Raw genomic sequence first — 24,173 nt, forward strand, 5'->3', positions numbered from 1 at the left:
CAATTCTAATCTTGATTTTCTTCTTACCTCTAATTTTATTTAAATTCAATTTAATTTACTAAATAATATGAGTCAAGCACAATACTGACGAGCTATTCTTGCCATAAGCTCTGCTTTTGAGTTCTCAAAAACGTGGCACAAAAGTATTGTCAACATTAAAAACTAAACTTTATATCAATTTCTACCAAGATATGCGAAAAGAAGGGTGCCGAAAGGTGAAGATATCAAGAAATTCACTCTTTTTGCGATTTAATATCTCACCCTATGGGAAGTTAATAAATTTCTCAAAGTTTCCAAACTCTGCAAAAGCATATTTAGCCTCCACACGAGCATGTTACATCGTGTGTAAAGTATTATCTATCCTCGTACTGCGTGAGACGTATAGACTATGCAAGCTACGTCCCGAATCGGAACTTTGTTTTTGAACATCGCTTCGCATATTATGGCACGCATATACTGACAACATGTCGAATCTAGTACAACGATCTTCATTTTTTATAAAAATAAACGAAACGGCCTATTTAGCACATGCGAATGAGCAGACAGTCGGCACTGCACTCGGAATGTTATCAATCGCAAATTTCAACGAAAAATTCATATTTTAATGTTAGAAAATGTAGAAAATATTGGAATAATGAATCTTATCTGCCCCAAAATATCTTCATTTCACAATGTACAAAAATTATAATTGTTAATTGTGCAGAGATTGGTAAATTCAGAGTTTACTGACAATATATTATAATCAAAGGTTACATATGAAGTTTGTTCACGATTTCAAACATTTTCTCCTTCAAATGTTGAACTGATTTTGAAACCAGACTTTAACGTGATACTATTATAATATTTTAAAGTGTTTTCTTATTATAGTTCCATGCAGAAAATAACGATAAAAAATCAAGCTATTTATAGAATCAAAATCTGATTTAAATTCACTATCCAAACATATTGGAGATGCTTGTAAAGAAATGAGCTTAAGCACATGCATAAAGAAATACAGTAGAACTCCAATTATCCGAACTCCGACTATACAAATCGCCGATTATCCGAATCACTTTCAGAAAAAAAAATTGTCCAAAAAAAGTCTAAGTGGGCTATTATTCCTCCACCAGCGAAGCCAGTTTTGATTTGACGGAGATGATTTGACGGAGATTTGACGGAGATGATTTTTATTTCTAAACTTGTACATAAGTACATTTTATTTATATTAAAGCATGTGAAAATATCATGTTTCTTTCATTTAATTCAATAAAAAAATAGTGCAATATCAAAACGTAACTTTTTTTCTCTCCAATGGCAATTTTTAAAGAAAACTCCGAATATTTGATTATCCGAATATTTGATTATCCGAATCGGTCCCGGTCCCCATTAATTCGGATAATTGGAGTTCTACTGTATCCCAAACTATTTATGCGAAGGTTAACCGCCAAATAGAAGATTAAAGGTAAAATTTCTAACTGAAGTAACTAATAAGTCAAAGAACCTTTATTAGTAAAGATGTTACACTGTAGAAATTCTTCTTCATATTAAATACTGGCTGATAATCGTGAAGTCTCAAGAATCTTATTGATGACAAGAAAACAATAATAATGAAAACATCACTATCTGGTTTTCAATCTCTCAAAATTAAGTACTATAAAAATTCTAACCGCTTAACTATACTGGATTCTGGGACGCAAGTCAATTCTATTTATTAAAAACTTCTAATTTATAAAGTAGTAATAAAACCAATATTTATGGCATAGAATTCTGGGGCTGTGCTAGCAAACGTAGTGCCAAGATAGTACTGATGTTCCATGGTTCATAAGCAATAAGATCTTATACAACAATCTTCACATTGAAATTATAAACAGCGTTATACAAATTAACAGTGTAAAAACATTTTCATGAACTAGAACATCATACAAACTCTATAATCCCTCAGCTTCTTGAGACACCAATTTCAAGAAGACTGAAGAAGAAGCTACCCAAAGATAATATTAAGGACCCTTAGAACTACCAAAACTTTATATGGACAGAATAGTAGAATCACTTATTGAAGTGATTCTCTAACAATCAATATAATATTTATCAGATTAATTTATATGTGTTTTTGAAAGTATTTGTGTATTTGTGCGAGTGAATGACATAAGCCAAATAGCTCATAGAATTGTCCTGTATTCTGATTGCTATTGAAAATAAAAAAAAAAATCTTTAGCAAAGCAGCAACTGTCATCAAAGATTTTGAGTTTAAAATAGAAGTACATATACATTAATATAATATTAAATAACTTAATCTTTTATTATGACAATGGTATCTACACAGTTGATTCTATCAAACGACCGCAAACTCGAGGAACATGATCCTCTTTATGAAGCAACAGGTTCTATTTTCTGCAAGTGCCATTACGTGGAACTTGATATCCTTACAAAAGTTGCACCCGTTTAGTTAATAGTTTTTCTTTAAGTATATTTTATTAATATTATTATTTTCATCTATTCTTAATTAAAATAGCATCTATTTATCCTACTTATTAGGATAGCAATCAAAACGATCAGAGTCCTTTAAGTTGTGGTAATTCTCAACGTAGTTTTTTAGAATGCAATCCAACGGCTCATCCAGTTATTTTGGTGTATTTTATTATTAAACTTTTTCCAATTCTGATTTTCAATTTGATACAAGTGAAAACCACACGTGCTTCTGATTTCAAAAGTTAATCAAGTATCGATAATGTACAATCACAGTAATAACAAATGAATTATTCCTATATGTACATCTTTATTTGTCAAAGTTTTGAAACTCATTGATGTTGAAAAGTTCCATCTCTTAAATGTCAAATAAAATTTTCAACAACGGATACGTATTAAAATGACACCATTTGACATGACACATGACTTGCTTATTCTCTCAATATTAAAAATGTTTGTAACATAGATATTCGTTACATAATATACATACTTATCTTGGACATAACGAATATAATATCTTGAGACATCATCTTTCTTTTGATAATAACAATTTATATAACTTGATAAAGAAATGTTAATGGAAACTTCTTGATGTAGTTTATAATATGGTCAATGCGGTTTATACTATTCTCAATAGATTTTAACGTATTTTACATTCTTGATATTACAATTTTTATTTTTAATCGCCTTAATTTATTAAAAATTCACTTCAATTAGAAAATAGAACTATTATTGTTAATCATAATTTATCAATCAGAAAATAATAATTTATTAACTTCCCGTAGGGTAAGTTATTGTAAGTTATTGTATTGTATTGTAAATTTTAACATTTTTCGACGTTTTGAAGGTTTCTGAACATTTTGGCTTACCTCAGAAAAAATGGATGTGTGTGTGTGTGTGTGTGTGTGTGTATGTATGTATGGATACAAATTTCCAGTCATGTTTTCGGGCGCACGGATCAACCTATTTGAATGGTGCAAAAAACATTCCTATCGATAGGGAAAAGCTGATTAGTTTTTGGCAAAGGCAGGTTTAGCCGTTTCGGGGATACGGAGCAAAGAGTGCAGAAAATAGAAATCGACTTTTTGAGAGAACGGAGAATCTGATTTGAATGAAATCTAAAAAACATTCAATTAGTAATGATTGGAAAAAGTGTTTATTAGTTTTTGGCAAAAGTAGGCCCAGCCACTTCGAAGATACGGAGCTAAATATGTAAAAAATGGCAGTTTTTGAGAGAACTAAGCGTCCGATTTGAATGATTCAAAAAACTTTCTGCATGTTTTCTTTGTTTTTATTAATTAAACAAATTTGTAAGGTTTATTTTAATTTTAATTAATATAATATAAAGGGGAGGCTTTTAAAATTTTTTAAGAATCATCCATTGAAGAAGCAACAAGAAAAAGCAAACTGAAGAGAAAATAATATAAGTCCAGTAATGTCTAATTAATTCAGTTAGAACTTGCAGACACCTTTGCACAAATTTGAATTATTTTTGAATAATATTTAGAACAAAGTTCATTTCGCATGACCGCCTGGCTTTGAAGTACATATTATATGAAGATTCTTTTTAGTTTGCCAGAGAACAAATAGAACCATTCAAGTTGCTTCGCAAAAGTAAATGTCTTCTAGATTTGACCCTAACTTAAAAATCACAGAATCAAGAACAGCAATTTTGTGTTCAGCTCTGAATCAATCTTTCTGTTTTTCAACCTTTCGAACCAAAAATTAGAATAGTAACGAAGTTATTACAATTTACTTATATTTCCGCATGATTTCGTCTTCTACTAAACACTACACTAGAAGTTCCTTGAACTTATCTACTTATGTGTGAACATTTTGGGTGAAATTACTAAACGGATAATAATAGAATATTCAGTGAAGAGATACTAATGTTTTATTACATTGCTAAAGGCCAGCATCTATAGTGTTCAAATCACATTGCTTTGATAGAACCCAAGGCGAATCGTTAAATCGGCATTCGCACAAATAGTTTTCGTTCACCAGAAATATTCTCAATGCCGAAATAATATGAATAGAGTGATTACATCTAAGAAGCTTATAGCAAAATTGCACGAAATTGCTCGAGTCGAAACCAAGTTCTATGCAGTGGGAGTCGAAAATACTTCATGGAGAGATTGGTAGGCAAAGATAATTATTTGTTCAGATAAACGCCAGTTTCAAGGTGTATATTTGTCATTTCACTTTTTATATATATATATATATATATATATATATATATATATGGATTTACCCATATATATTCTTTGATGCTTTCTTCGTTTGTTGGTTAATCATTTACGAAGACCCAGTTAATTCTGAAACCTGCTTTAACATTGTTAATACTTAAATAATTGAAAACCAGTCCTTGAATTAATCGCAAAAAAATCGCAATGTTTTGGATGGAAATTTCCCGAAGTGTCATTCATAACGCAAGGCTACAAACGTTTTTTTGCATCTTTTTGCTCCGGGTATTTCATTTACAGATTGAGCAGATTCGAGGAGAATCTGGTTTGCTATAATCGAAAACTAGTTTCCACATTATTTTTTGCAGTTTTCTTCTTTTTTTTCATTTCAATTTCGTTTTTAGTCCTTGAATAGAAATAGAAAATTACAAAAAAGCGTAATTAATAAAAACAGTCGAAGATGATCATCCAGCTTCCTTATGTTTCCTTTTTATTAACTTCCCATAGGGTAGTTAGAGTAATGGGACAAAAATAATTTTCATTTGCATTTCTCCATGTTTTGAAGGTTTCTGGACATTTTGGCATACCAGAAAAAATGGATTTGCGTGTGTGTGTCTGCATTTTTTTGTTCACGTTTTCGGGCGCACGGATCAACCGATTGGAGTGGTTCAAAAAACATTCGACTCCTATTGATAGGGGGATGTGCTGATTAGTTTTTGGCAAATGCAGGTCCAGCAACTTCAAAGATATGACGCTAAATGTATTAAAAAAGGCAGTTTTTGAGTGAAATAAGCATCCGATTTGAATGATTCAAAAAACATTCTTGTGTTGACGAAAGAATTGCTGTAGGAAAAAAAATTCATTTCATTTTTTTTTTCATTTTTTTGCGAAAATAATTCAGATTTCAATTTAAGTTCTGGTTAAAGTGTTAAGGCTGACCTGCTTACTTAAGTGAATAATTTTAACTTAGTAATTCAGTTTATATATTTTTTTAAAATATTACACGATATTATAGAATGTATATTAATCTATCTGAAAACATTTAATACTCCTCGAACTCGAACATTACGGTACGGGAAGTTCCAGCAATTTGCCTAAGGCACGTTGCCATACACCACTAGTTTATTTTTCTCTTTATTCCAATTATATAATTATATCTAGCTAATCAAGATATATATGATAATGAAATAGAAACCAAACATTAATTTAGTTCTTTTAAATATTTTTCGACATAATTTGAAGGTACCAAAATACAAACTAAAAACTATAGAGCGCGCCTGAAATTTCTTCTTTTCTTAATATTTGAATATGAACTACTAGTTACTATACAAGTTCCAGCTAGGACACAAATTTCTTTTAATATATTATAGAGTAAGCAATGTTTTAGATCATAAACCTTTTCTAAAAAATAACACATTCAATAGAAATTCACAATATATACGAACATGCATAGTTAGGCTTAAATGTAGAAACTACAAGCAAAAAAATGTACTATGTTTTTTATATTCAGGGCCGGTGTTGGCGTCCTCAGCGCCTGCATGTCATTTTTTTTTCTAGAGTATTTTAAAAATGTTGTTCAAAAATTAGTAAAAGATGAAAATAATTATATATTTTTTGAATGACATTGAAAAAACTATATTATGAATTTCATATACTAATCTCGTGTTGGCGTCCCCCAAAGCGTGCGCCCTCATTTTTCGCAGGCATCGGCCCTGCTTATATTCGTTAAAGTCTAAAATACTATTCTTGGATTATGAGTAATATTAAAAATCAGGCTTTTAAAAATGAGTATTTAACAGGTTGTATATTTTTAATTACCGATAATTTATAAGAAATATGCCCCTTTACTCAGCGATCACAGACTTTAAATTATCGCGAGAAACTTTTATTGAGTTACGGTACACCAAATAACATTTAAAACAACTTTTAACAAGTTGTTTGAAGCAATCAATAATTTCGCAAAGCTCTCCCGTTGAGTTTCGTTGCTTCATTTATTATATGCAATTACGAAGTTTAAAAAGCCGAAGAAAGTTGCTGCTTCTCATGGCATTTATAACGTTTTTATATAATAATTGGGATAATACTGCATTTTTATAGGCACTTGAATCATCATCAATTTTATAAAATAATTTAAACACTTCAAAAGTGAAGTAGATGCATTTATATTCTAAATATTAAGAAAAACTTTTTGCACAAAATAGAAATTTTAAAATTACCCAATTAATAGAGAAAAAGCAAAGCAAAACAGTTCTTCCAAATCATAGGCTTCAGTCAAGCCTCTTGACCCACAAAAGGTACAAATTTCAAAGTTCGAAGTTTATATTTTATGCAGTTTGCACTACTATCAGATTTCTAAAACCAAACATTTTGTTGACATGTCCTTTTTAAATTATTTGAAACAAAATTAGGCAATATTGTCATTTATTATTCGGCAGGGTATTACTCGGAAAAGCAATTGGATTTTAACTTCAGCTTCTAAATTCAGTGAATTGAATATAGAATGAAGTCAAAATACGTGTAGAGAAAATTTGTTTTTATAGATTTCTATTCAAATAATGAACATATATGACAAAGCATTTAATTAAATAATTCAGCGCGAAAACTGCTGAGTCAATTGATTAACGATCATATTCCTGCTTTACATTAAACTTAGTACTTAATATAACATACCATATTGTCTAATGAATTAAACACTGTCATTGATTGTAATCTTCATATAACGGAATGCGTTAATATTAATTAATTCAAGTAAATTTGAATGAAGGAGATTAATATGAAAACCTGAAACCGATCCCAAATATATAAATAAATTATAATAATAAGCCATTCAATAGCTGGATGTACCAGTATGTGGCACATATATTTAGATTATCTACATTTCTGTTAATTGAGAATGAACTCAGCGATGTTTGATTTCTTGTTCGGACGTATTTTCGTTTTATTATATTGGCCATGAAGGTAACAATCTTCATGGCATTGAGCTTTTACACGGGTTGGTGTAAAAGCTCCACACCAGTCTACCCCTAGGTAGCGAAGAGTTTGATGGGACTAATTGTTAATTTCTAAAAGTACGCGAAATAACATGTAATAAATAATAAATAAATATATATTCTATCATTATAACTTTGATAAATCAGTGATTGAAATTAGAACTGCAACAAATTCATACAAATACAAATCGAAACAGTATTTAATACAGTCCACAGCTACAAGTGTTGAATTATAACCCAACAACCTGAGTTGTCGAAGGAGAGTTTTAATAAATTTCATAACACATGTCTAATAATACATTAGACATTAAAACAATAGTTTACAAAGTACAAAAATAGTAAGTCAAAAAACTACACCCAGTGACATTGCTCTTTAGTAAAGAGTCTTTACATTAATGATAGCAAAAAAAAAACGAAAGCAAAATTTTGCTAATGACTTGTTTTAAAATAAAACAGAATTATTTGTTAATCCCCCTTTTGAGAATTTGATCTAATTACTTCCAAGCTAGACTATTGTAGGATGTTCCAGTCAGCATATTTTTATTCTGTTATGGAAGATCAAGTGATATCTACAATAATTGAAAAAATGACTAATTTTTTTAAAGAGCGACCAAGAAATGTACCAAAACGAATAAAACAAATCATCAAAATCTGAACTATAATTACATATGAATATTTATAGCAACATCTGCAGAAGGTAGGATGACCATGTACCTTCTGCAGATACCTATTTAAGTTTGGCAGAAAAATCAAGGTTAAATTATATAGTCTATATATACAGATTTCCGACATGATCAGACAATACTGGAATGTGAAATAATACAATGAACAATTTTAAGAAAAATCATATAAATGATATAAAACCTATCACTTCCCAAATTGCTTACATTACGGTAAATATTTAACCCCAAAGCATAAATATATAAAAGTATTGATTACATCAACTGTTCTCAATGTTCTGTATATTCAATGTTCAAGCTATTTACATTCAATCTAGCTCAAGAATATAATCCTATCAATATTAAAACTTTTGATTTCAAGTTTATATTCAATTAATTTTTATGTAGAAACAATCACAATATACCTATAGATTTATTAAATTTTATGAAAATTGATTGGATTATCGCTATGAGCAAAATGTTCATGTAACTAACGTATCGTACGATATGTTATAAGTTACATTGTACCTCAATCTAATAGCAATTCAGCAAATATGATACAATTTAGTGGCAATTGCACGTTCACACCAATTGCATTCAATTCGTTCCAATTGAAGACAGATCATTTCAAACTAAATACAGTGTTATATGAAGAAGAGACTGATTGCAAGTACATTGACCGCATTTCTTAAAAGAAACCGAGATTTTCTTATAATATATAAATTTTTATTGAACACTAGTAAGTTATATTATTGAACGCTCTTGAAACTGATACAGTCAATATAGAATGACTACCTAAAGTCTTTATATGGTTATTAACATTGTTATAAACCTTTAGAAAAAAAATTGTAGTTAGTTATGTCTAGTCTTTCTTTAAGATGCAATTTCTGAATGTTATGAAATTTCGGAACGATTGTCTTTTGTATGTTTAAAATACTAGTAACTTATTCATGGGACTGTTACAGAGAAGTTTAAGAAAAAATACTTCAATGATATTATATGAAACTAGTGGTGTAAGTGGGCAAATTGCTGGAACTTCCCGTACCGTAATAAAAGAGTAAAAAAATTTAAATGTTTTCAAATAGGCTGGAACTTCCCGTACCGTAATTAAACAGTAAAAAAAATTTAAATGTTTTAATTTAATTAAATAGGTCACTATAATTACTATAACTTTAACTATTCGCATTTTATAGACAAAATATAAGAGCTTATACATTGTACGACAACGCTGATATATGTAAAAAAAAAAAATAAAAGAAGCGGAGTTAGAATTTAATTATCTTATTAGAATTTTCTAAGAATTATATATACTGAATTGCAAAGATAAAATTATTTATTTCGAGTATATAAGTGCGTTTTAGAATTTTAGCTAGAATTAGAATTGAAATCCTATTTTTGAAAAAAAAAAAATTAGAAATATTTTTTTTGCTTTTTCAAAAAAACTAATAGTTCTTCATACACAAAATGTTTTTTTATCATTTGAATCGGATGCTGCGTTTTCTCAAAAACTGCAATTTCAGCACTTTTTGCTCCGTATCTCCGAAACGACTGGACCTGTGTTTGCCAAAAACCGTCAATATGAATTGAATGCTTTGTGAATCATATAAATCGGTTTATCCGTTCTCTAGAAAATGAACATTTTTAGCATTTTTTGCTCCACATCTGCGAAGCAACTGGACCTGCCTTCGCCAAAAACTAATCAGCACGTCTCCTCGTCAATAGGAATCGAATGTTTTTTTTAACCATTCAAATCGGTTAATCCGTACGCTCTAAAATCGTCGACAAAAATTGTCTCCACACATACACACACACATTCACATCCATTTTAGTATGCCAAAATGTTCAGAAACCTCTGAAACGTAAAGATATGCAAAAATTTTCATTTTCCATTTTTGGACGTTTACTATAACCTACCCTTCGGAAAGTTAAAAATTTATAAACGAATAAGTCTGTCTTTGGAAGTATTTGGTCGACATGCAGTTATAATAAAGGTTAAAGTTTTGTGCAAAGAATCAATGTTCCATAACAAGTAAACATCACAGAAAATACTATAGAAATTGTAGATGAAATTAAAAGACCAATATTGAAACATTCTCCCTGTTTTCAAATCCGAATGTTTGTTCTTATTCTTTCACGAGAAAAGCTAAGAAAAATCTTTTTTTTTTTCCAATTTATTTATATCTTGAGGGTTCAATAGCATCAGCAAAGCGCCAGGAAAAATCCGCGTGTTTTCCGCAAGAAAATGTAACAGAAAATGTTACTTTTTAGAAAAATCTAAAATTTCGAATTGACCAAAGTTTGCAGATATATCTAGTAATAAAAAATAAAAATTGTGTAAGTGACAACAAATTAACAGCAATTTTTTAATATTTTTTACCGTTATATCTTAAATTTTAAAGATAAATTTGAGGGAAAGTCAAGAATAGAGTAAAAATCGTTATTCAACTTGTTTCTCATTATGCAATTTAAAATTTAGTATGCCCTTAATAGGTGCCAAAAATTTGTTCAATACTGATCTAATTTACATGTTCTCTTAAATAAAATACATCAATATCAAATAATCGATTGTATTACTTAAAACTTGTTTGTTGCAGGAACCGCTTTGAATAATATATAAGTATCACACATCTTTCTCATACATCAAATCATTCTTTGTTAGTGTCATACCTTATAAAATTTTGATGTCGATTGGACATAACACTAGTTGGCCCACCCATAAATTTCGTAAATTGGCTTTAGGCATAGCAAACCAGGTGCTTATGCCTCTGGCGAAAATGTGACTCAAATAGATAAATAAATTAAGTAAAATGCCAGGAAAAATTGAAAATAATTACAGCAAGTTTTAGTGTAACAGAAACACATTTAAGAAATTCGTAATTAAAAATCTAAAAAAAAGAAAGATAGTCAAATTTAAGCAAGGACATCGCTGAACCAGTATGTTTGTACTATTACTAATTCACAACTAATTACTACAATTGTTCGGACTATTTTCGTTTTATTATATTGGCCATGAAGATGACAACCTTCAGGGCATTAAACTTTACACGGAATGGTTGCTACCCCTGGTAGAGGGGGTAGCGGAGTGTTTTAATTAAACTAGTGGTTCACTTTTAAATGTAAAGGCGCAACAACATGTTTAACGAATAATAAATGAGTACATCTTCTTTCTTTATAACTTAGTGACAAATCAGTGATAGTATTAATAAAGCAACAAAATACATAAGATACAAACCAATCAGTGTTTAATACAGTCTACAGTTACAAGGGTTAAATTATAACCCAACAACCTTAATTATCGAAGGAGAGTTTTAATAAAATTCTATAACTACGTAACATAAATGACAACATTAATGAAAAAATTATCCTTTGTCAGGCATTTTTGCTGAAGAAAATTTGAAGTATTAATTAAATGAGGTCAAAAAGACCCGCCGATAAGCCATAAGTTATTAATGTCTCAAGACTATATTAAAATATATTTGCTCAAAAAACGCTTGTGATTAAGAAATATGCAATAAAATATATTTCAAATAATTAATAATTTATCGTATTTCTATTTATTTATATACCTTCATCTAGACCATGAACTTTAAGTAATGTTCTTGCTATCAATGATACAAGGTGCATGCACACATAAAATTGTGAAAGAACGAAATAACAAACCATTTAACATATTGACTAATATAAAAAAATTGACACAGAATATGTCTGGTAAAACCCGGTCGTTTACTTCTCGTGTTTTGTTGTTACTATTTCTACAGGGCGTCCCGAAGACATTTTTTATATGAGAAATTAACGAGCTAAAAGAAGCGTGGGATAATTTTTAGAAGTCAAAAGTGAATAAAGATATAAAAATGCATTTGATAATAAATAAAAAATTCATTATTATCTTTATTTACATTTATTTAAATTTGCTTCTTCATTAGTAATAAATTAGTAAATTAACACATCAAAATTAGAACATTGATGCATTGATGGATGGGAGTTCAAACGATTATGCTTGCAATAAGATAAATATGACTAGGAGTGTATGGCATCGTGCCTTAAGGCAAATTGCTGGAACTTCCCGTACCGTGATTAAAAATCTTGGTACGGAAGCCAAAAAAAAATTACACAAAATGTGTATACATTAATAAAATCTCTATATAATATCTGATAATTTGATGTACATATGCCCAATAAATATTTTTGACCGCCAAATGACATGTTTTTAACTTATTTTTATTGAGAGTCCATAACCGCTGGACCTGCCATCCCAAAAATTTAATCAGTTCTTCATCTTGTCAATACATGTAAAATGTTTTTTGCATTATTAAAATCGGACGCTCCGTTCTCTTAAAAACTGAGTTATTTTGGCACTTTTTGCACCGTATATGCGGAACGGCTAGACCTGCCTTTGCCAAAAGCTAATCAGCACGTCTCCTTATCAATACAAATCGAATGTTTTTTGAATTAATGAAATCGGTTAAGCGGTGTTCCCAAAATCGTCGACAAAAATTTGTATCCGCACTCACACACACACACATATGTGTATATGTGATAAACATCCATTTTTTCTAAGGCATGCAAAAATATTCAGAAACCTTTGAAACGTAAAGATTTATAAACATTTTTATTTTCGATTTTTTTGCGATTACTATAACTTACTCTACGGAAAGTTAAAAATAATATAGAATGAATAAATAAAGTTTCTTTCCAATCCAAAGAATTGATTAATATAAAGTTTCCTTTTTTTTCAAAGAATTATATATTTAAGTTTTTATTTTTAAATATTTTCTTCGTTTCTGGGATACAAGATTTTCTTTCTACAGAAACTGTTAGAATACAAACAATTTTTTTTATATATTTATATACTTTCAGAGGGTTTATTTATATTAGATATCCAGAAAAACTAAACATATTTATTTAAGGAAATAATAATATTATTTTGTAATAAATGCTGAAACATCATTAATATAAATCTCGTATAATTTCTTTTTAATTATATTTTTTAATCATGAGCGACTAGAAATGAGATGGTATTTATTATTATTTATTTGTTATATATAAAATTAAATATAAAGGATAATTAAATTTAGAAAAATATCAAAGTATTTCGCTTTAATTATGTTTTATATAGGAAAAAAAATTCTATTTAGTTCTTAAGTTTATTTTATTATAGTTAAAATATGTCATAATGAAAATTAAATCAGTATCCAAAAAATTCGACATGCATTAAATATCCAATTTGCTGTTTTTTCAACATTTTGTTGGATCATAATAATTGTTAACATTCAGAATTACCTATAATTTAATGCAACTCATCGACCATGGCTCAATTATGCAAAAAACGCATTTAACGTAATATTATACTTATGTAAAACGTTTAATAGCATAGTGATTAATTATCATTAAACTAATACTATAACAAAATGTATTCAGAGTGTTAATTATTACACATCTTAAAAAGGTAATAAATGACGTAATTGCTTACTTTTCATTAATAAAAATGTAAAATTAGCACAAAATTTGGCATTACAATTCAGCAAAATATTTTTCAACTTTTGCACAGTTAGGACTATTAAAAATATAGAGAATATGTAGTTTACACAAAAGAACTGTTTTTTGTCAACATTAGAATTTTAGGTTATTCAATTAAAATAACAAGAATGAGCATTATTTTTTAGACTGTGCCTTATGATATCAGAATATTTCGGAAACCGTATGAAAAAAAATTGGATATATTTTTTCATAAAAAAATAATACTACAGAGTAAAAAATGATAAGAAAAAATCAATTATAACTTGGGTATAAAAGGTCCTCAAAAAACGTTTTACTTCATGAACACCCTGTTGCTTTATGAATATGCTAATGTGCTTGGGCGATCAAAACATTTTTTGCATGTTAATTTTACTATTTGGCATAGTAACCAAATACTAACACGGCGATAAAATAAAATAATATATATACCTGTATGTCTGCAAATTAGTGAAATCTCAGTATTATAGTATTTTGAACAATACTGTTGTAAAATGAAAAAAAAAAACGAGTCACAGAATAGCAAGATACAATTATGAATACACAAATTAAATGATTTTGTTTTAATTTGTTATTTTGAAGATAATATAATATGAAACTGATTTGTATTAGAATTAGGAATCCAATCATCAGGATTGGATACTAAAGATATTTTATGAGTATGAAAATATGAAATGTATCAGATGTATCTGAAAAAGATGCTTGTAGGTAATAAGATTGTTATAAAAATATAATTCAGGTAATCATCATAAGTAAAGAATTTGCTTCATCTCTGGCCACTTCTTAAATACCTAAAGAATTCTAATTATAAATAAAATCACGTATGTTTACGCGCCAATGTTCAAAGATACAAACATTTACTAGTATTTCTAATCATTAACAGCACTTTAATTATAAACTGTTTAGTAAGAAGCGCTTTACAGACGTCTTTTATGTACCAAAGTTAAATAAAGTCCCATTTACACAACTATGCAAGTTATAGTAGACACCCAATTATATAAAAAGTTTCTATTGAAAATAATTAAAAATATTGACCTTAATTTTGATATATTATTATTATTATTATTATTATATCATCGTTACTGATCATTAGTTTAAAATTCAAATGATAGAAATTATATAACAATTATAAAAAAAACTTGCATGAATTAATCTTAATTGCAATTAACATATTCATGAACAAATCAGTAACTAATTGAGTTATAACGTAATAAAAACAGACCATTAATACTTAAATTAATTCAATATGAATTTAATACTGCAAGTTGTTGCAAAGGTAAAAGATGCACAGACTGCAGTAAAATATTTAATAAGAATTTGATTGTTAAAACTTGACTAAATTTTGAAATAATAATGAAATAAAATTGAAGATATAATTATGTTTATTTTATATTGTACAGTTTTGCAAATAAAATGTGTCTTATCATTGCACTAAGCACAAACTATTGAAATAACTAATATTTCAAAAAAAAATTTAAAATATTACCTGAGAAAAACACGTGGGTTTAGGATTAGGTCTGAAAATTATAGTGTGTAAATATGGTTGCAGAAAACCAGAAATTAAAGAAACGCTTTAGCCTTACAAAAATTTATTAATTAAGTTTTAAAGGAACCAGGAATTGAAAAAAAACACATCAGCCTAACAGAAGTTCATTAAGATCTAAAAGAACCAGGAATTGGAAAAAACACATCAGCATATGACAGAAAAGAACAGAAAACAGAAAATTTTAAGTTATAAGTAAACCAGGAATTAAAGAAAATTAGCTTTACATTAAGCTTTGATAGCTATAGAAAAGCATAGAAGAAGAGCTTTTAAAAAGAAACACAGATTCTGCAAATCTTCTAAAGTCCACATTTTTTTCTTTAAAAAAAAATGGTAAGATGATTAGTTCAGATAAACCTCAAAGTTATAAATATAAATAAGATATGATATAATTTTTCTAAAAAAAAATTCAAAATGTTTCAAAATTTCTTCAAAAAATCCACTAACGGTGGGTTTCGACATTTTTAAAATATTATAATATAAAACAATCGAGTCATAATCTCAAATATTAAAATGTGATTGAATATTTTTACTTTTGTTCACTACATCCAATATCCAACTAATTTTCAAAAAGAAAATTAAAAATAATGTTGTATAACATCGTGCCTTAAGTCAAATTGCTGGAACTTCCCGTACCGTAACGAAATGCTCAAGAAATATTAAATGTTTTCAAATAGATTATTATAAATATTGTAACATTGTCTAATATTATAAGAATTATATAAACTGAATTGCAAAGTTGAAATTATTTTTTTAAAGTATATTAGAACTATAGTCAGAATTAAAATAAAAATTTGAATTATTTTCAATATACAAAAAAATTTTTAGAAAGAAAAAAAAATTTTTTGAAACAAAATTTTTTTTCCAAAAGCAATTATTTTATTAAAACAAGCAGTAAGTTCTTTGAATCATTCAAATCGGATGCTTACATTTAGCTCTGTATCTTTGAAATGACTGGGCCTGCCTTTGCCAAAAACTGGTCACCTCTTTTACCAATCATTACAAATTGAATGTTTTTTGGATCATTCAATTCGGATACTCCATTTTTCAAAACCTCGATTTCTATTTTCTGCACTCTTTGTTCCGTATCTCCGTACCGGCTAGACCTGCCTTTTACAAAAACTAATCAGCACATCTCCCTATCAATAGGAATCGAATATTTTTTGAACCATTCAAATCAGTTGATCCGTGCACCCGAAAACGTGAACGAAAAAATGCGGACGCACAAAACACATACACACACACATCCATTTTTTCTGAGGTATGCCAAAATATTCAGAAACCTTCAAAACGTCGAGAAATGCAAAAATTTTCATTTTTGATTTTCGGCTCATTACTATAACTACTCTACGGGAAGTTACTAATTAATTAATAGTGAATAAACAATGTAATTCAAAGGTGGTAAAATCAAATCATACTTTGTATAATAATGAGAATGCTTGAAACAAATTTTTATTATATAATGAAAATAGTATTTTCATGGTTGGTTGGAAAGTCTGACAACCACTGCTCTAGGTCGAAGTCTGCATAAAAATGCATTCATTCATATACTTCTCAACAAAAACAAAGCCAAGTGACTGATTTGCATGCAGTGTTCTAAGTACCATCAAACAAGATTTTATCAGATGCCAATACATTATATATATAGCGAACAACTATATAAAAAGTCTGCAGGCGAATTAGCGCAATTGCATGCTAAATCAATATTATAGTATGAAGCATTTGCGTCATATGGATTTCTGAGTACCACGGTTATAGGGGCCACCAACACACCTACAATTGTGATACATCTATTGCGTCTTTTGCAATTGATATTTATAAAAAAAAAATCGTGAGACAAGTATTGAACTTGGTATCTCCAAATTGGATTTTTATCATATTGATAAAAATTAAATTGTTTTACCAGATTAAGTACGAGCTGTATAAAAAAAACTAAAATTGTAAAGGATTGTTGGTATAATTATGATGGGTCTGAAAACTGTTTGCATGAAACGGAACTGAGCATAAAAAACAATTCAAATACACAATCAATAATTAGTCTTATTAATTAAATTTGTTCGATCAAAGTGATTAAGTAAGTGATCAAAGGGATTTAAAAGTAAATTATAAAAATACCTAAATATTGGCATGGGTTAGTAAGATCACATCTAGTTTTTTACTAATAAATAATTGACTAATTTGCAGAATTATTAATCGGTTAATTGTTTCTACTGATATCACATTGCCAACGTTTTGTGTCTCTGTATCCAGTTATATTGTTTATTATAATCTATTGAGTATTCTCGATTTTATATTTAAAAAGTATAAATAATATATTATAAACTTTAATTCGAAACCTGATTTTGGCGCCCCCTAAAGCGTGCGCCCCCATTTTTCGCATGCATCGCATTCAAGGCAGGAGCGGCTCGCCATGATTTTAAATATCACCACGTACCACCAAGTGGTAAAAAGGGGTCCAAAAATCCTTAAAAATCAATAACGCGAATAAATGAAGGCACCGGCAAACAGGCATTTAAAAAAACTTAAAAGAAATTTTAAGAAGTTCATTGTTAATGATTATTTGAGATTTGAGAGATAAGTTTGATTTTGATCCTATATATGGATTTGATCATTTTGAAAAAAAGCAATTTGTCAAGTATTCATTATTTAAAGAAAAATGCTCCTCATCAAAAACAAACAGGCACTTCAAAAATACACAAATTAAATTCTCAAATGATTCTAATTAAATAGAATAAATTTTCAAAAATTGATCAAATATGATACAATGAATTTGAGAGATAAGTTTGATTTTGATTCTGAATGTATATAGATTTGATCAATTTGAAAAATAAACAATTTATCAAGTATTCGTTATTTAGACAAAAATGCCGTTCATCAAAAACCAATGAGCACTTCAAAAATACATAAATTAGATTCTCAAATGATTCTAATTGGATTGAATAAAGTTTCAAAAATTTAAACATATGATACAACAAAATTGATATAGGGGATAGTAGGGGTTTGAACAATTTGAAAACAACTATATAGATTTGATCAATTTGAAAAGAAAAACAATTTTTCAAGAATTCATTATTTTTCCTGGATCAGGGGTCCCGGATTCGATACCCACTTCGATCAACCTGTTGTCAGGCAGCAATGACAACGATTTTCACTTGGAAATATAGATAGCAATATGTTTCCAAGTGAAAATAGCCCTTGCCCGGCATTGCTGCACCAATAAAAAAAAGTCAGCCCTATTAGATTAATTTTAATAACAAAAATCCTCAAATATGGATGGATTAACCATTGGGTTACCATCTAAAAAATACGAAAAGAAAAGTTTCAGCCAAACAGCTCACAGGACGTAAGGTTCTGATTGCTGTTAAAAATATATATAAAAAAATTAATTATTTAGACAAAAACGCTCTAACTCAAAAACAAACGGGGATCTTAAAAACATATACATTAGTATCTCAATTAAGAGAAGTGAGATTGAATAAAATTTCATGAAATTGATGGAATATATTAAAACGAATTTGATCTCTCGTTTAGTTGTGATCCTGAAACTATATGGATTTGATCAATTTGGAAAAAAAATATAATTAAAATTTTAATTATAGATGCGAAAATAGCTCATTCAGTAGCGTTATCGACTCACACGCTGGAGGAATTCGGTTCGAATCTCCAGCAATACCAGAATTAAAGTATAAAATATTAAATTAGATTAAAATTGTTAATTTGTAGAACACAAGAAAAAATTATGTTAGAAGTAAAAAGGAAAATGAAAAGTTTAATTTAGAAGATGAAAAGAACATATTGAGAAAACAAGAAGAAGAAGGAAAATCAGATGAAAGACGAATTGAATGGAAGAGTTGAAGGAGAGATAGTATATATGATATATGTATGTATGTAAGAATTGTATAGAATATGCTGAAAAATAATATGAATAATGTAGGTGGCTAAAATGCTGTGAAGGGCAGGCCAATAAAAAAGGAAAAAAAAAGAAAAATCTTGTAAATTTAGGGTTGCTTTGCTAAAACATCCTAGTATTTCCTTTACAGAAAATCCATTTACATAAATATTATTCATCGGAAGTCATTTCACTGCCAAATTCAACAAATTCCTTTCAGAAGAACAAAATTAATCTTCAAAAATTAAAAGACGTAATTGATTTCATCAATTCATCAACAAATATTAATAGTCATGCGATCGTGTTAACATCGTTTAAATACACAATCTATTATGTAGTCAATTTAATACGTGAAAAAGTCAACACTGAATTCAAAACAAGAATGTATTGAAATAAATTCATTATGCTTTAATAAATTTAATGTTAAAATTTATTTTTAAATGCAGTAAGTTTATCCAAAACCTACGTACGAGATAACACATATAATTATTTCCGCACATATTGCTAATTGCTAATTGTTTAAGATAACTACCTGATACAGATATAAAACGTGAGTTCTTATCAAGTATCAAGTTATGCAATCGAATGACATACGCAAATTTTATAAACATACGAGAGATTAAAATTTGAGAATGTACATTTTAAAATTTGATCTTGAATCAATTTTATTGAACTTTGAATATTGCAATAAATGGTCGACTGCGAATTACTTATATATGATGTAACGACCTTGACAAGGTAAATTTGTGTGAACCTAATTTAAATATCCATCTAAGTTAGTATTTAAATATCCCCTAGTACAAAAAGTACTTAGGTATCATATAACTATATTACATTTAGTACTAGCTAACAACTTGGAGGCATATTTAAACCAGGTTGGTTCCACACCAACTTACCTTGTCAAGGTCATTAAGAGAGATATTTTTTTAACCAAAATCAACAGGAAATGTTACAGATAATTTCAATATTATCAGTTATTTATATGGGTTAATGCGCCAATGCGAATAAATAAAATTCACTAGTTTTTTTTACTATATTTCGGAGAACAATAAATATTTATAAAAAAATTAAAATATATATCGCTTCAGAGTATTTGGAAGTGTAATAAAAACCATCCTATGCAAGATATATATTCATTCTGAATTATAAATAAATTGCAGAAAAGGTCAAATGTAAAATCAACTTTGAAACGCAAATCCACTGCTACAATATTAATATGTAAACAGTTAATACAACAATTTGTCAAGTTAATAATCACAAATTATAAATTTGTAATAGTTAATATAGAAAACAAAAATATTCCTTCAGAATGGAAAACAACAAATTATTTGAAGCTTTTTAGAATAAAAATGTGCAGCACAGAGAAATGTGAAAAATGCAATAAGGAGGAAAATGTGGTAAAAAAATGTACACTATTTAACTGAATGTGGTAAAAAGAAAATTATATGAGATTGGTTGAAAAATAAATTAAAAATCTTGAAAATAGATGTAACTGAGGATGACGATAAACTTATCAAAATAGATATACAAAATAAATCAAAGAATCTTATATAATTTATATCATGGTTTTGAGGAAATTTCAAGGATGAGGAATTCAAGAAATAAAAAGAAAATAATATTTTTTGAAGAATAGTTATATAAATACACTTCTGTATAAAATATTGTAAAACAGAATGTAAATATTCATTTATGTGAAATAAAGAAATCATTATCAAAAAAATAAAAATAATAATAATGGCAAGACGCTACTGCATGTAAAAATTTTATGAAAAGAATTTGAAGATTGATACCATGCAAAGAGAAATATAAATTTTTAAGAAAAAATCTTTGTAAACTCACAACAAAGAATATCTCGATCAATATTTCAATTATCAAAATTTATTATCTAATAACTACTGAAAATGATGAGGATATTTAGGCCTACTTCATTCTCTACCATCGAAGCATCGAAACAGGGTAATAATGTTATTTTATACCAGGTATAAAGCAAAATGAATTAATAGAATCGTATGACAACCATTTGTTTTGTTATAAATGTATACTATCTATTGCAATATGATTGAGAATTGATTCATTTGCATATTTCCGAGAATCCTTGTCATAATGCCGACTATAAGCGGCGTGTATACAAAAATGAATCCATCGAAAATGACGTCATGTTACTTAAAGTTGTTATTTCCTGACACAAGCAAGCATTGAAAATCTATCATAGGGGTCACAAAACATGACCTCAAATAACTCGAAACAAGTGTTATTATCAATTTTCAATGTGATTGCATGAAGACCGAGCATGTATACATGAAATTTTAAGGTTATGTCGCATGACACAATGGCGAAAGTTATTAAAAATTGTACTCACCGGTTCCACGTGCAGGCTTGCCTTTGCCTGGGGCATGCCGCTTTTCTGCGGAAGAACACTTTAATAACATGTTTGGTGCACTTTTCTACTTTACTGTTTCTCACTACACCATTACAATAACTATGTCTGGATAATAAAGACACTAAATTTTTATTTACCCTCGTTACATAACAGTTAAAAGACACTTGTATAAATCACCATAATTATCGCGTGCCAAAATAAAGATGATTCGATGTTGGGTTATGAAGGTTCGCACAATGGTAAAATGGATAATATTTTATAACAACTAGCAAAATTGAATTAACAAGGTAACTAAATATATTTATTACTTTATTATAGCATGAACACTAAACACTGTTCAATGCTTTTTGCAGAATAAACAAATTAACCAACATAAACATCAAAGTCTACAGTTGTTTTTGACGTTTCAATTCTACGCATTGGTCTTACTGTATCGGTGTGAAGTTGTTGCGAAAATGTCAAACTTTACGCGGTAATTTTCGAAATTAAATAGATATATAACTTAATTAAAATAATTCTTAACGCTTTAAATATTAAATGTGATAGACATTAAAATACTATATTGAAATGATTTCAATTTATAAAAAATATATTTCTCAGATTATATAACAATTATTCTAATGTTGGCTATGCTGCACTGTGCCGTCATATTATTTTAATACCTAACCTCAAAACCATTGTTAGATTTCTTAAATAAATTTGAGCAATATCATTTATATATATTTACTTAATTCACAATGTTATAACCTTGTTATATGTTTATAAAATATTAATTATGGCTCACTGTTTAGCAAGAACTGCTCTTGACAATTTAAATGCTTTAAAGAACAGTTTTTAAGGCTCAGGTATACCATTTTTCAATTATGAAATAACATTTAAATATAGTAATTAAACTAAGTTTTGAAATATATCTGACATTACTTTCACTGATTAGTTAATTTTAATAGTATTACAGATCCAATTACCATACCAAATAGAGGTCGAAAACAACTGGGAAACGACCAGTTTTGAGAAATCCTATATGGTTTGTTCGAAAAGAAAGAACTGTAAATATCTTTTAACTGATATTCCTACTCATTATTCAACCTAATATTATCAAAACTATTTACAGTTGATGAATGAATTTCTCACAAAAGAAAATGAAAGTTTTGTCAAAGATATAGTTCACGATAAGTATGGAGAACCTGTTGTTATTGGTGGCTTTCAAACCTATGCAAAAAGTGGAGGAATTTTGAAGGAAGAGTTACAATTGCCAAAAACTGAATGGACACCTCGGTCTGTTAGAAGCGGAGTAATTGCGAGGAAAATAGGAGTTTATCCATTGTGGTTTAAAGATGGATCTAAAATATATACTACTCTATTACAAGTAACTATTATTTCTATTCATTTAATTTAAATAAGAGTTAGTTGACATGAGCTAGAATCAATTACATAGTTTATTTCATAATTGCAACTTACTGCTTCATATAATTTATTATATAACAAAATATTTGTATAACACCCATATACACCTAAGTCTGTTTTACACGGTCTTTTTGTACACGGTTTTGATATAACACGGTTTGAAAATTGAATATTTTTAATTTTTTTACACGAATTTATTCCATTTAGCACGATTTGAAGTTTTATGTACCTAAATTTTTTGTCAAATTAAATTTTTGCGAAGTATGTTTATATCACAAAAAAGTATTTATGAAAGAAAAAAGTCTGAAACCATCGATAGTATCGATAGTTTGCGAACACTAGCTTAAAGATTTAAGTGAATTCCCCTTTAGCGCGTACAAACAATTTTTACTGGTCAAAGCAAATGTGAATAGCACTAATTTAATTCTTGTTCTTAAAAATTCTTGTTTTTCACCAATTTTAATAGGTTTTAGAGATCAGGAACAAATCACCCATTTTTGTATAAGATCAATGTCTTTTTTACACGTTTTTTTTTTACACGGATTCTTCTGGAACCAATCTCCGTGTAAAAAACAGACTTAGGTGTATATATATATATATATATATATATATATAATCTTGAATAATGATTTTCAGCCAGATAAATATTTATATTTGTTTCTTTTATTTCAATGAGTGGCTGAAAATCATTATTCAAGATATGTCTCAAAGTCGAACAAAAAATCTAATTACTATTATTATTATATATATATATAATATATATATATATATAATATTTGCTATATTAATTTCAGATAGTTGATAATCATGTCATAAAGTATATACCACCTGGTGAAATAAATCAAAATCATAGACCTAGAAAACCATTGTTAACCCAAACAAATATGGAGCATTACTCGTTGGTGTGAGAGTGTTGACCCGACATTACTCACCAAGGAATATTGTGGATTATTTAAAAATTCAGGTGTCATGCCAAAACGTATATTGGGCAGGTTCCTAGTTACACCTAATGCTGCCCTGAACCCAGGCACTCCTTTGACAGCTGCTCATTTTAGGGTTGGAGATTATGTTGATATTCGAGGAAAAACGTAAGATATAGTATAACTAAATAATTTAATATTTTGCTTATTATACATCCTTAAAGTGTTAACATAAATTCATTAAAA

The 24,173-nt window shown here is 28.4% G+C and overlaps 1 protein-coding gene and 1 pseudogene across 1 annotated transcript in view; one reads left to right on the plus strand and one right to left on the minus strand.

The window, feature by feature from the left end:
- Nucleotides 1-21,832, minus strand: part of LOC113373786 (nuclear factor of activated T-cells 5-like) — a 312,371-nt gene extending 290,539 nt beyond the window's left edge. Inside the window, exon 1 of the mRNA XM_026614060.1 lies at nt 21,583-21,832. Coding sequence (XP_026469845.1) covers nt 21,583-21,652 — 70 coding nt within the window. The 5' untranslated portion in view covers nt 21,653-21,832. The remainder of the gene's footprint in view (nt 1-21,582) is intronic.
- LOC113373787 lies at nt 21,807-24,099 on the plus strand (annotated as a pseudogene).
- The last annotated feature ends 74 nt before the right edge of the window (nt 24,100-24,173 follow it).

The sequence above is a fragment of the Ctenocephalides felis genome, unplaced genomic scaffold (genome assembly GCF_003426905.1).
Source record: "Ctenocephalides felis isolate EL2017-DRISC unplaced genomic scaffold, ASM342690v1 CF-g0.4_SCAFFOLD_01604, whole genome shotgun sequence".
Classification (NCBI taxonomy): domain Eukaryota; kingdom Metazoa; phylum Arthropoda; class Insecta; order Siphonaptera; family Pulicidae; genus Ctenocephalides; species Ctenocephalides felis.